The sequence below is a fragment of the Electrophorus electricus genome, chromosome 4, assembly GCF_013358815.1.
Source record: "Electrophorus electricus isolate fEleEle1 chromosome 4, fEleEle1.pri, whole genome shotgun sequence".
Classification (NCBI taxonomy): domain Eukaryota; kingdom Metazoa; phylum Chordata; class Actinopteri; order Gymnotiformes; family Gymnotidae; genus Electrophorus; species Electrophorus electricus.
Window position 1 is genome coordinate 19,349,107 of NC_049538.1, and position 13,856 is coordinate 19,362,962.

The window sequence follows — 13,856 nt, forward strand, 5'->3', positions numbered from 1 at the left end:
TTTCTAAAATTGTGAAATCTTTTCAAATTAGAAAGAGGAAGTAAGCAATCATATGAGGTGATCTCTCTGTTCTGACTTATTTTACTGACTGTTCTTTATAACCATCTCTTGTACAATGACTGTACCTATTTTAATGATGAAATTCTTAAACTGGGCCTGCAGATATGCAATCACTGGGTGTCATCGGTGTGGCCAAGTAGGTTAGTCTACCACAGGCTGCAAATCAGGAGTCAACAAGAGGTCAGATTGAATTCATCAGATTTAAGGAAAAATCCCATTTGCGGGTCTTACTGTGGATTATGAAAATCAGTGCAGAAAAAGTTCCTTCTCATACACTCTGCAGTTACCTGCAGTGGTGTCTGTGTGTGGTACCAGCCTACACGTTCACTTTATAGACAAAAATAGACTAATGCGAAGGATGTGTGAAGTTCTATCTATCATACAGCACAACGTGCGGTGCGAGACTGCACAACGTAGCTGCAGACATCAAAATATGTGTTTTTAATTTATAATTCACAGGTGCAAAAAGTCTCGTCGTGCATTGGTCGGACATTAATAATGTCAGCTACTTTAAAATCCCTTTTGTCAAATTCTAAACAGCACAATCAAAAATAACAATGAAAAAATGCTGGAAGAAAAAAAAAAGAAAAATGTTCTGGAATTAACAGTTAGCTGGTGAAAGATCACGAGATCAGGGTCTGCTCACCTTGACGACGGAAGTTAGCCTATTAAAACATTTTTATTTACTAAACCACTGCTATCCCAGTCCATTCTTACTTTACTAACCCGCTGAAAACATCTTTATTCTTTGCCCGGAGGCGAAATGTTACGCTTGCTCTGTTACAAGCCGACATCAATAATGGACTTTATTTGCTTCCCTGCCGACGGCAATGAACCAAAAAGCATGGACTCGGATGTCGTACCTGTATGAGATTAGGTCACGGTACTCCAACTTCTAGCATTCATCCGTTTTTAGATAGGCTAAATAAATTTAGAAGCATAAATAAAACATAAGGGAGAAACTGGTTTACTGCTGCAAGGCACACATATCCAACTTATTTTTGTTAAGTGGCCCACCAGCAGGCTAAGTGCCAGTGGACGTAAAAACCGCAACCCCAACAACTCATTAAAACTGGAGAAATCGATTCTGGGACAAAATCTAGTTCCTCTAATCCCATTCGCAGTTGTCTCCCAACCTAGGTGTAAGGATAAAATCGACTTTATGAAATGGGCCATTTCTTAATAAGCAGTTTACAATTTGTGAAGTCTAAACACTTTGAAACGGAATATAACAACATTTTGTTTAGAAAATGTTTATCAAAGTACCTGGCTGTCTTGGGGGGACTGTTCCATTGTTTTAAAAGTCCAATTTTGAATCTATTCTCTTTCTGACGAAGCCAGTGAGTGCAATGTGCCTTTAAGTCACTACACGTGCGATAGGAAGTTGTTCAGATGTAACCGGAAGAATATTTTGCGGAAGTGTCATTCACGGTGTGTTGCGTGTTCGATGGAGTTTGTTGTGCCTTTACATTAACAGCTATTCTACTGAGACAATGTCAAGAGTCTATCTAGAGAGGCTTGCAAATCTTTATGAACGGTACCAGGAATATATCACCAGAAACCCGTCCGCTGCCTCGCAGCTGGAAGCTGCGGTGCGGACTCTGTCATATCTAATAGCAGGTCAGACGTTCCAAAGCTACCTGACAAGTACAAGTAAAAATGCTTTGCTAAACTTGTAAGCAAATCCAGCATGTTTTATTATTATTGTTATTAATAATAATAATAATAATAATAATAATAATAATAATAATAATAAAAACACCGCAGAGCCTAGGAATAATTTAGATAGCTCACTCCCCGTAGATTGGTCACATAAACAGCGATGTATTTAATCTAATGGTAGTAGCTAGCTAGTGTTGCCTATCTTAGCGGTGCACTGCCGCATATAACTCGATTACGAAGTGGTTGATTTCTGTCATAGGTAAGTGAGATGGTGGTTTCATTAATTGTAGGGGGGCAAAACCGATTGTGACTACTATGATTTTGCTATTGCAGGTCGCTTCGCAGACTCTCATGAACTTTCAGAGCTGGGTAAGAGTGGCTTACTTGAACCATGAAAATAGCTAGAAAAGAAGGAGAAACAGATCTTTTACCGTAACTTACCAACACCCCAGCTCACCTGATGGCTGCTTCCTTGTACATTTTGTAATATTCGCAGTATAATGGTTAAAAAGTGCAGACTTTTCACGTGTAAATATATTTGTTTTTGTGCAAGAATTGAAGTCTGGTACGAACTCTATTTGGATTTATGAATTATAAAAATTTTACTTCACATACTGCCCATATTTTTGCACATAAATCCTACTGGAGACTGTGGGCACTGCAAATAAAATAAACGTTTATTGGGGGTTATTTTTGCAAGCATCAGAATCCAGTATAGCACCAGTTTAACACTGGTAGTAAAAAGGCTACGATTAGTAATTCTGAAGTAATTCTTGCTGCATATTCAGAATCTATCAATGTCCAGTGGTTCTTAAACCATGTTCCAGTTTTCCCTGCTCCTACACATCCAACTCTACTTGTACTGATTAATGATTAGCTGATCAGTTGAATTAAGTATTACTGCAATAAAGAGCATGCAGTCCCCTGGACAGGAATTGAGAACCACTGAATAACTGCAATCATATTTTGCCCTGAACTTACTGTACATTTTGTTTCACAGTGTATTCAGCATCCAACTTATTAGTACTACTGAACGATGGCATTCTAAGGAAGGGTCTCTCCAGGACTCTGCCAGTGGTAATTTCCATGTTTACTACAGGACTGAATCAGTCCCATGGTCTTGAAACAACTCTACTGTTTAGTTGGCTAACCACTTCTTTTTAGTTCTGACTTTTTCCCATATCAGTGGCAGACAGTCCACTTATTGCACTTATATAAGCCACTGATGGAAAGCACTGGGTCCGTGTGGTGTTGGCATGGTAACGTACATAAAGTTGTTGAGAGCTGAGTGTATTTAAAGGAACAGTGTGTTCTTGGCTCTTGAGGACACTATGTCTATTCTATAGACTATGTCTATTGTCTATTCTATACAACAGCCTTCAATTGTGAAGCCATTGTATTTTAAAACGTGGCTTGGATTTGTATCAAACCTTTCAGAATAGAACTCTTTGATATGTGGCAACTCTGATATGTGGCTAGCTATACTGGATGTCCGGTGTCCCACCCACATCTGACACATTTGAGACCCCCTTATGCCTTTCTTAAAATGAGCAGCCAGGGCATGGCAAAAACAAGATGGGATTCATGATTCCTTTCACATGGGCCTTAATTGAGCTCTACTGAGAACACTTGAGACTGTATTGAGTTTATGGCACTATTTGACCCACTAAAAACTGTCTCACAGTGGTATGTGGGTGTGTTTTTGTGTGTGTGTGTGTGTGTGTGTGTGTGTGTGTGTGTGTGTGTGTGTGTGTGTGTGTGTGTGTGTGTCCTGCAATAGTCTCTCTCTCAGCAGAGGCTGCTGACCTGGTTGTCTGTGCTGGAGTATGTGGAGGTCTTCACTGAGATGGGGGCCAATAAGCTTTGGGGGGAGGCAGGCCGCTGGCTGGTCATTGGCCTCATTCAGATAGCAAAGTAAGAACCTTGAATACTGGCCAGTCAGAGGCATCTCATTAATAGTCAGATTTTGGCATGTTCTAGGGTGATGATATCTAAACGTACTTTTTGGAGCATATTTTGTGTATTGTCAGTACTCAGAGAACACTGATCATCTGCAGTTTTCATAACAAAAAATGGTTTAAGACAATTATAGCAAGTCTATAAACCACTAGTGTCACACTATCAAATTAAGACTGCATATTGACAAGCAGCCTGGTATTTAACTGTTAGGTCATTATATTATTTATTTTTGTAACAACTGTTTGGCTTTTGGCTTTTTCTGCAGTAAATAATAATAAAGTTTACCTATAGAAAACCCCAAATCTTGTGATTTGAATCTACCATGAAAATGTGTTTAAGTACTGCTGTATTATATTATTGCCATATCATCCACACTCAGCCAAGTCCTTAGTACCTACATCTATTCACACAGAGCCATCTTGCGCATCTTTCTGCTATTCTGGTACAAGTCAGGCATCCAGACTTCACCTCCCATAACTCCCTTGGACAGAGACTCTCAATTGTACAAGAGAGGTAAGGGTGCTTCTATGTATAGACATTACATATTCCAAACAATCCCGGAGATTATTAAAAGTTTATTTTGTTTGTATTAGTGGTTTTTTTTGGGGGGGGGGGGGCAGGGCCAGGGCCAGGGCCAGGCAGCATTAATATTCTTCTCTCCAATCAGACCAAGATGGACAAGTGGTGGAGGAAGACCTTACTTTCATTGGACAGCGCTCAGGGAGAGTGATGCGACCCTTGGGAAGTAGTAAGGAGTAACTTGTACTATCTCCCATGAATACTACTGTCTTCTTGTATGTCTTCATAATTGACCCCCAGTTTGTGAAACTGACAAAGGAATCTCCACTTTCTCCCTTTAGCGTCTTTGCTGCATACTCGCCTATGGGGCATTCCTCAAAGAGAGAGGCAAAGGAAGCCCCAGGAGGAGGAGCTACACTCAAGTCCCACCCCTCTTGGACTGCAGGAGACTATTGCGGAATCTCTGTATATTTGTCGACCACTAGTGCACTGTATCCTGCCTCTACCTCATACGGTCACTGATGGCCATGTCAGTATTCTCCATGCTTCAACACACGCAACTGTTGTTTTTACGTTGTCTGTTATAGTGTGACAATTTATGCCAAGGGAATGCAGTATATTTAATTATAGCTTAACAGTCACAAATGTGATTTGAGAAGAGTTTAAGCTTCAGTGTCTCATTATCTTGCTAAGAGGGAAATCTATAGGTTCATGAGGGTTCCTTTTAAAATTCTGTCTGTCTGTGTGAGAGTCAGTATTCTGCTTAATGACGCACGCTGACAGTAGCCAGTCTGGGCCAGTTCGGCAGACGCTCCTGGAAGCCATGGCTCATCTCTGGCCTCCTGGAGGTAACCAGGTAGAAAAAGATCTCCCCTCTGTGTTCTCCATCTCCTTCTCTCTCTCCAAGAGCACCTGTACATGTTTTTAAATACTGGAACTGTGTGTTCAGTTACAGCCTGCTGAATGACTCCATGAAGGGGCTAAACCGGCGAGAGAGAGCAGAGATGAGGAGACGAGCCTTTCTACTGCTGTACTACCTGCTCCGTTCACCCTTCTATGACACGTATTCCGAGTAAGCTACCGTGTTTCCTTCATCTTAGTAGTCTATTTATATAGCATGGACAAAATGGTCACTGTTTTGTTGTTGATTTTCTTTTGGATTGGGGGGGTGGTGGCAGTTGTCACAGATTACATTTTTAGTGCTCACACACTGACTGTTTTATCCTGAGTACCAATGCAATTTTTCATTTGACTTTTTCACAACCACAGAGCAAAGATTCTCTTCCTTCTCCGGTTCCTGGCAGATTATATTCCTGGACTGGGCTTGATTGCACGTAAGCATAATATATTACATTCTCTCCTTAGCACACCCACCGCTCCGAAATGACACTCCCTGGTGGCTTAGTTATGTCCACTCGCTCCCTTCTCAGGTCCACTGATGGAATACCTACCCATCTGGCAAAAGATATACTTTTACAACTGGGGCTGATGTTGAAGCTGAGGGTCATGAAGACCAGCCTGCATACAGGATGGGTGTGGGAGCCCTTAGCTCAGTGCTGGGGGGGCCCCTTGAGGACTCAGACCCACCTGCAACACAAGGACCACTGCAATAATGTCACTGCAAGTGGGAGGCGAGTCGGAGGGAGGGATTGTGCTCCACTCTTACTGGACAAGCAGTGATTTTGCTTTGTTTAGCTAGCATGATTGAGTGGTGACTTGCTATAACTCTGATACTGATAGTGATCAGTTTATAAATGTTTCCCTTGTGTTTTTTTTGTTTTAATGTTCATGCATCTGAGCCTTTTTTTTTATTATTATTTCTTTGTTGTAACAGGAGTTAATTTAAATGCTGTCCTTCAAGAGACAATACACTGACACTAAACAAATACAAACTAATTAACTGAGCTTAAAATCAATATTTTTGTTCATATTTGTTCTTTGGACTGATTTACCACCGTCAGGGAGAGGCAAAAAATGTGGCAGTAGGAAATAAAAAGGAACTGTGTCTTAAAAGTAGCATGCCCTTTTCAAATGGTATCCTATCTGTCTAAAGAACCTCAATAGGACTCCTACAAACAAACCAGCCTTATAGGAATTTCTGAATATTGGCTATTTTTTCACTGTGTGAAATGAAAGGTCATCTTGGTAATTCAATAAATCTGATAGACTGGATAATACAGCATGGGAAAGTAAGTATGTGGACTGTTAGTGATTTTAATCAGCATGCCTCGAGTGGAAAAAATAAAGATTGTACTGAAATCCATTGTGAGAAATGAATGATAGATTTTGTACACAACATGCATTTAATAAATGAGCTAGTAATAAAGTGATTTACTCCTTGAACTTTTTCTGTTAAACCTTCTGATCTCCATCTCAAAGTGCACACTTAATGATCCATATTTTGAAATATACTTTAAGATTGGTGTATTTGCACTAAAAATAAATGATAATGTTGCTCTCGCTGTTCTTTTAACCACATTTTAAACAGTATTTATTTGAATCGTATAATGGGGACTTGAAATAGACCGCAGGACTTCAAAAGAGTTCCTCCGTGAAGATAGGAAGCAGCGCCGATCCTTTGTTGCTTTGATCAGAGAGCGAGCCAGGATTGGTTCATGTTTATGAGACGCAACGTCATTAATTGCGCGGGCTTTTTTTTTTTTTTTACATTCACAAAATAAGTTATTTAAAATAAAGTGCATGCCTGTATAAGAATACTTTATATGGTCTCCTTGTCAAACCAACAACTGAAATAATGGCAGATATTACTGAGACTTGTTTTATCAAAAGTTTATCGAGTTTTGTTTGCTGAGAGTTTTATTTATTTGTTAGCTCATTTATCACCTATTGGCACTATGCCTGAAATTTGAAAAATTGCATATTTTCAGACTAATGATTCTGTGCTAGGCTAATGATCTTGCTGTGATGAATAATTCCATGGTGAAATATTTCTGTACAAGCCTCCATCTCTACACGGCGGGGAAACAAGCCAAGATTAAATTAAACTGTCCTCCTGCCTGAGCTATTAACTAATGTTTTTAGGATTGTTTTTGACTTGGCTAAATTTCTATTGTGCAGGGCAAAGCACAAGCATGATATTGTTTTTTGTTGTTGTTTGGTTTTGGGTTTTTGTGTGTGTGTGTGTGTGTGTGTGTGTGTGTGTCCAAAAACATTGTCTTGCACTCCAGTAACCTTCCATGAACACGCTGCTGTTTGCAATTTGGCTAGATTTGCTAAACACCAGCCATCTTTCCGAAGAGGGGCGCGGACATTCGATTAAGAAACTTAACGAAAATAGTTCGCTAATGAGTATACATTGATAGGGTAAGTTTTGGATATATGTTTTTGCAAGACTGTGCTAAGACGCACTAAAATGTAGAGCTATTTCATACTTAATAGTGTGACGTCCATAAATGGGCATTCAGCTAAAGTGATTTGGGAGGAAGCTCTTTTAGAAGTGTTCTTTCTAATGCGTATATAGCTAGCTAGGTTAACTTTCACCATTTACTGGTCCATGTCGCACTTTAGTATTAGAAGTGTGTCTACATAGGTTAAGTTGGAAATGGAAGAACTACTTTGTGTTCAGATTGTATCCAGTGTGTATCCAGTCTGTCATTTCCGCTTATTCGGCTCATTTTGCCCTTGGAATCTTCTTCATTTGCTTTATTATTGACCTCTATGTAGCAGTCATGTTTTAAATTACACAAATGAAAACCATACGTGTAATGTTGCATTTCTTTATTATTTGTCGTAGGTGCTTTTAAGATCAGAATACGTCTCAAACGCAAGAATGCACACGTTGCGCTTGAAAAACAAAACAAAACAAAAAAACCTTGCACGACATGTATGTGCGCGTATGCAGCAGTTTGCTTCTGGCCTACTTGATCCTGAACTAATATCCGCTATTAAGATGAAGGATGAGAAGTTAGGATGTTTTTTTGTTCCTTTAATAGATTTTTGTAGCGTGCTTCCTCCTCACTCAAGGTTAATATATGTGCTTCCACACTCCTGTTTTGTTTCCAATAGTTTTGTTGTTGTATTTTTTTTTCTCCGAATTTACGGTGGCTTACGGTAGACTTGGTGGCAATGGTTCGATTAAAACAAGCGCTGCGGTTCGTTAGCGCAGGGACGCTTCGTACGCCGGTGCAAACTGAATAAGCGGACCGAGACCCCTTGAGCTGGTAGGTCTCGGTTCGCTTCTAAATGCTGGCGTGGTTCTGTTCAACTAGAACACTACAGACCAACGGCACCACGTGCACCAAACATATCACAAGACGAGACCCTAAACTCCGCCTAAGAAAACAGAGTGGCAGTAGTTAAAATAAGCAGAAGGAAAACATGGAACAACGAGGAAGTGAATGCCTAATTAGCATTTGCTCCAGTGAGCTTATCTGTGATATACGGGGGAAAACGAACAAAAAAGTATTCAGCCAAGTATGCGAAATATGCTTCTTGCAACGGAGAAAGATCTCGCGCTGTTTTTGCCGGTTCATGCACTTTGCCCGCTGTTCCTAAAAAAAAAATACACCCCACATCCCCACAAGTGCATTTAGCACAGGGTAGAGCATTGACTGACATCATTGTAGTTTTGTCGCTAAATAAACGTAATAACGGCTGTTCAGTCAGAATGTGACCGTATGCATATGGCTTTTGTTTACATCGTTTGATTCCATGGTAAATATGTCAGTGGGAATGTTCAGCGAGCCAAGACTTTCTGGTTTTTGACCTAAGGTAGCGAACTACAAATATAAACGCGACCTCCGATGACTTTATGTCCCGGCCCATAACATAGAAACCTGTTAGGTACGAGTCAGACAGATGCGTATATGCCATTTCTCTCTTTCTCTCCCTATTTGACTCAGATTGGAGATGAATGAGGACGCGTTTGAGGTACCTGAAAGGAATGAATACCGGTACCTGGTGCAGGAGGAAGAGGAGGATGAGGTCCAGTATGTTCGGCGTCACTATGTCAGCCCCTTCCTGGTGCTGTCTCGCAGGTGTATATTCTTCATAACCTGCGGCGTGCTTGCTCTGATCGCGCTTGCTGGATATCTGGCTTATGTGGCCCAGACTCCGCCCCCAGGGTTTGTTGAGGTGTTCGTGGACTGTGGTTGGCTGCGAGGGCGCTGGGAAAGCGGAGCGTACTCCTTCAAGGGTATCCCATATGCCATTCCACCTGTTGGCCAGCACCGTTGGCAACCTCCAGTGGACCTGCGGGATGCTGGGGAGTGCTGGCACAGTGTTTACGATGCCACACGTTTCCGTAGCATCTGCGCACAGGTGCAGCCTCTAGGGAAAGATGGCCGTGTGCTTGGACAGGAGGACTGCCTGCACCTGAGTGTGTGGACGCCAAGCCTGCAACCAGCTGAACCGCTGCCCGTTATGGTGTGGATCCATGGAGGGTACTTGCACATGTTGAGTGGGCAGGAGAAAGGCTACTCCCCTACCGAGGAGCTAGCAAGTCAAGCACAGACTGTATTCGTCAGCCTCAACTATAGGCTCAATGCATTTGGCTTCATGGCCTTGGAGATCCTGAGAGAAGGTTCTCCCACCAATACCTCAGGTCAGTTCCTTACTACCCCACTGTATGAGTAGTTCTATATCTGTCCTAACATTTCAGGAAAGCTGTCCATCTTGGATGATGAAATTGACTGCCTACTTAGCACGCTCTACTGTACTTACAGAGTCACTTCCTTTCCATCTAGGATTAGTCAGTCAGTCAGTCAGTCTGATCTGTGATCTGTCTATCTTATTTATCGACTACAGCAGTAGTCGGTGGCAGATTTTCAGCCAAAACTCCAATCTTTTTCTCATGATTAGATTATGGGAACAAGGGTGAAATTGCTGAAATGGTTCATTTTGAACACAGGGAACTATGGCTTCATGGACCAGATTCAAGTTCTTAAGTGGATTCAAAGAAACATCCATGTGTTTGGTGGAGACCCAGGAAAAGTCACCTTATTTGGTCAAAGCTCAGGTGAAGTTCTTGTATTTTGATGCTCTATGCTGCTTTTTTCTGTAATTGGACTAGTAATTTGTTGTTGATGTTTTTTGACTCTGAACAGCAGTTGATTGGATTTGAAATGAAAATCGTTGTTTAAAGTGCACACTTTCAATTTAATGTATGTCCATGTCAGGTGAATCATTTGGAAACTACAACACATTTTGCATGTAAAAAAGACTACCATAAATAAAAGAACACAGTTCTTTTAATAAATAAAAGAACACAGTTCTTTATCGGTTTTATCTAACCCTCTTATGCAAGATGCAAACCTCTGGTAAGATCAAGAAAAGAAAATCAGTTTGCTGAGTGTATAACATGTTTTATGAACAGATGAGAGGACCTAAGAATCGTAACATAAGATTGTAATGTAAGAAACCTCTAGATAACTCAGAAGAAAAAAATCCTTTTTTACTGAGGGCTTAATTGTAAAGTTTAGTGATCCTAGTGCACAATCAGGTGAAACCTATGAAGTGAACTTATGAACACATTATCTCAAAAAGTACTTCCATTTGTGAATAGAACAAATTATACAGATTTACAGCTTCATTTTTAAATACCTATTGATTACATTTAGAAATACCATTAAGAAAATATGTCTTCCTTAATTGTTTGTTGGCTGTCCAAACAATTGCCCGGACTTCCATTATAAACGTGAGTCAATGAGTGTTCCATTCTCTTCTAATCCAAAGAAACATGTCTGTGTCAATCAACCACACAGACATTAGGATGAAAAACATGAGTATTCCTTTGTGATGGAGTGAGGAACATGTGGAGGGTAAAAGGGGAATCTTCTCCTGATCCAAAGCATTGTGCCACAACTGTAAAAATAAATAAATAATGGCAGCAGGATCAGTTCAGAAGCGCAGAGAAGCGCCTTACCTGCTCAGATCTAATCAAATGCCTCAAAATGTATTGGATGGCCTATCACCTTGCAGCAGGGCAATGAGATAAAATACAGAAGTAACTATTTTTTAAGGGCCAAAAATGGACTGCTCTCAGCTGCACAAATGAATCATCTGATCTGAACTCTAGTGAACAAGAATTTCATTAACTGAAGTGTAAAAAAAAACAAACAAAAAAAAACAACTGAATCAGGCCTGGCATAAACATCGCCAGGGAAGATGGCCAAGGTTTGTTTCTACAAAGTTTGTAGATTGCAGACTTCTGGCAGTTGTCAAACATTACAGGTTTTTTTTTTTACCATTATACTAAGAACTTGTGGTCCCTTGAAATGTGGTTATATATATATATATATATATATATATATATATATATATATATATATATATATATATATATATATATATATATATAATATATAAGGGATGTGATTTATATCTGGTTTATCTTGTATAGATGCCATTACTCTTCAGTTAAAGCTGACTTTTCACTTTAACCTCAAAGTAAGGAAATTGTTTCATTTCAAATCCAGTTTGCAAGTTTGGAGACAAAAAATGCCATTGTCTGTTTGCAGACTGCACAGTATACACATACAGTTTAGTATTGTGCCATGTGTACTATTCATAATATGCCTTATGACATTACAGCATATTGCAATAACTGGTAAGTTGATCCTTATAATAACTTCTATATTACATTTTAAAATACTTACAAGGAGGAACATCAGTGTGGACTTTGATGATGTCACCACTAGCGAAGGGCCTGTTCCATCGTGCCATTGACATGAGTGGCTCGTATGTATATAATGCCTCTTTGGAATCTGCTGAGAGAGCCAACCTTGTGTTTCTGAGGAAAACGGGCTGCAAGGATGCCGCTTGCCTTCGAAAGCTAAACATAGAACAGATCCTACAGGTGAGATGTGTGCAGCTGATCTATGCACTTGCCCACTTAGTCTCCAGAAACAAGGCTGAAGTACTATTGAAGCCAGTTTCCAGTGTACACACTACCAGCTGAGCCAATCAGTATATTGTATTTTGGAAACAGCCATCACAATCAGCATTGTTTGTGTTCTACTTGTAATAGTAGTTGGGGTTTCTGGAGCTTATTGAACTGAGTTTAGTTACTGGTGACATAGATCCTCATTGAGTCCACATTGCTTTTCTGTTCAGTTTGCAAAATATTCTAGACAGTTAGCCAAGGTCACGAGACAGTCAGAACTAAAACACTTGGGGGTCCTGAAGAAGTGATTTCAAGACATCTATATAAGGAGTTGACTGACATTTTAACCTTGACCTTTTCCCTCACTTCCCAGGCTATTCCATGGGATGAATATCCATCATGGGCAGGATCTGGTATGATGGACATCCCAGTTAAAGAACATTTTTGTGGCCCTGTAGCAGTTGTGGATGGTCATGTTCTCTCTGCTCCTCCATTTGACACCTGGGAGAAACATGGATTTTATAATGATGTTCCATTCATAGTTGGGACAACAGAGCAAGAAAGTGACTACAGGTAAATGCTACTCAGTACACAGCTTACACCTTTCATTTTCCTAACCCTTACATCCATATGGCACTAAATGAATGCTTTTGTCTCATCGCAAGTCCCCCACTGCAGAACATCTCCACATGGACTTGGGGAGACTACCAATGGTTTGTAACAGGTATGCTGGTATTATGACTCCTTTAAGACATATTCTAAGAAGCCTCAGTTTTATTTATTTTAAGCACCCCCTTCATTACCACAAATAGAGAAACTGAGGCCTTTTGGAGATGTCGTGCTGTCCCAGGCCCTGAGGTTGTACAACAGCACGGCTCCCTGCCCAACCAATGACCGCTGTCCTGAATGGCTCTACACTACTTTGGTGTCTGATATGAGGGTCGGGTGCCCTAACAATGACCTGGCAAGGCGAGCCGCAGGTGACAATACAAATATATGCCTTAAGATCCTAAAAAGACTATCCATATAGTGTTTCTCTTTATAGTCTGTGTGTTTAAGACATTATGAAGACATTAAAAATATGACAGACAAAGACTACTAAAGACAATAGTGCATTTGAGACCTATTGTAAACTCAGCAGGTGAAGTCTGCTGTTATCTGTGGAACAGATGGTCGGCCATGCTCTCTCAGCTATTTAAAGGTGTCCTTTTTGTTTTCCAGAGGCTTTGAAGAGTCCCGTGTACCGTTACGTGGTGGCCTACACCCCATCCCGAGCAGTGAACTCCTCCAGCCTGTTCCCCTACCCCAGTCGCTTCTCTGTACACGTGCTGGACAGCCTGGCCTTCTTCAGAGGCTTTGAAGAGGCGCTAGGGGCACCGTCCAAAGAAGACAGAGCTTTCCAGGAGGTGCTCACCACTTACTTCATTCACTTTGCAAAAGAAGGTAAGCTTATTTTGTCGGCCAAGCCACATTTCTGGAATAAAATCACAAATAAGATTCTGATAGCTGCTAGAACACTAAACGTTCTGTCTTTTTCATGTCATAGGAAAGATGCCTGTGGATTGGCCGGAGTTTCCCTCCTACACAGCCGTGTTGGACCAGAAGCTTTCTGTGGCACAAAACCTTACAGCAGAGAGGTGTGCCCTGTGGGAACAGAATGGATTTTATCCATATGCCTGGATCAACTGAGTGTTTCCCTAAATGTCTGCAATTAGTACAAAAAAAAAAGAAAACAAATCACCTTGTATTATAACTTACTGAATCTCTTCAGTAAGTTTGCCGTTTTAAAAGAAAAAACAGAATGGCAGGAAAC

The 13,856-nt window shown here is 40.6% G+C and overlaps 2 protein-coding genes across 2 annotated transcripts; both read left to right on the forward strand.

Annotated features, from left to right (window-relative positions):
* Nucleotides 1-1,478: 1,478 nt before the first annotated feature.
* On the forward strand, nt 1,479-6,543 carry pex16 (peroxisomal biogenesis factor 16). The gene is made up of 11 exons (XM_027012720.2): nt 1,479-1,680; nt 2,056-2,091; nt 2,723-2,799; nt 3,503-3,636; nt 4,094-4,194; nt 4,349-4,429; nt 4,542-4,691; nt 4,984-5,056; nt 5,150-5,272; nt 5,470-5,534; nt 5,631-6,543. Exons 1-11 carry the CDS (start codon nt 1,554-1,556, stop codon nt 5,687-5,689), a joined length of 1,026 nt encoding a protein of 341 aa, XP_026868521.2. The 5' UTR covers nt 1,479-1,553; the 3' UTR covers nt 5,690-6,543.
* Nucleotides 6,544-7,373: 830 nt separating this feature from the next.
* On the forward strand, nt 7,374-13,830 carry si:ch211-71n6.4 (para-nitrobenzyl esterase). Its single transcript, XM_027012739.2, has 9 exons — nt 7,374-7,524; nt 9,063-9,763; nt 10,070-10,177; nt 11,820-12,016; nt 12,417-12,616; nt 12,709-12,767; nt 12,856-13,023; nt 13,265-13,486; nt 13,590-13,830. Exons 2-9 carry the CDS (start codon nt 9,070-9,072, stop codon nt 13,730-13,732), a joined length of 1,791 nt encoding a protein of 596 aa, XP_026868540.1. The 5' UTR covers nt 7,374-7,524; nt 9,063-9,069; the 3' UTR covers nt 13,733-13,830.
* Nucleotides 13,831-13,856: the final 26 nt, after the last annotated feature.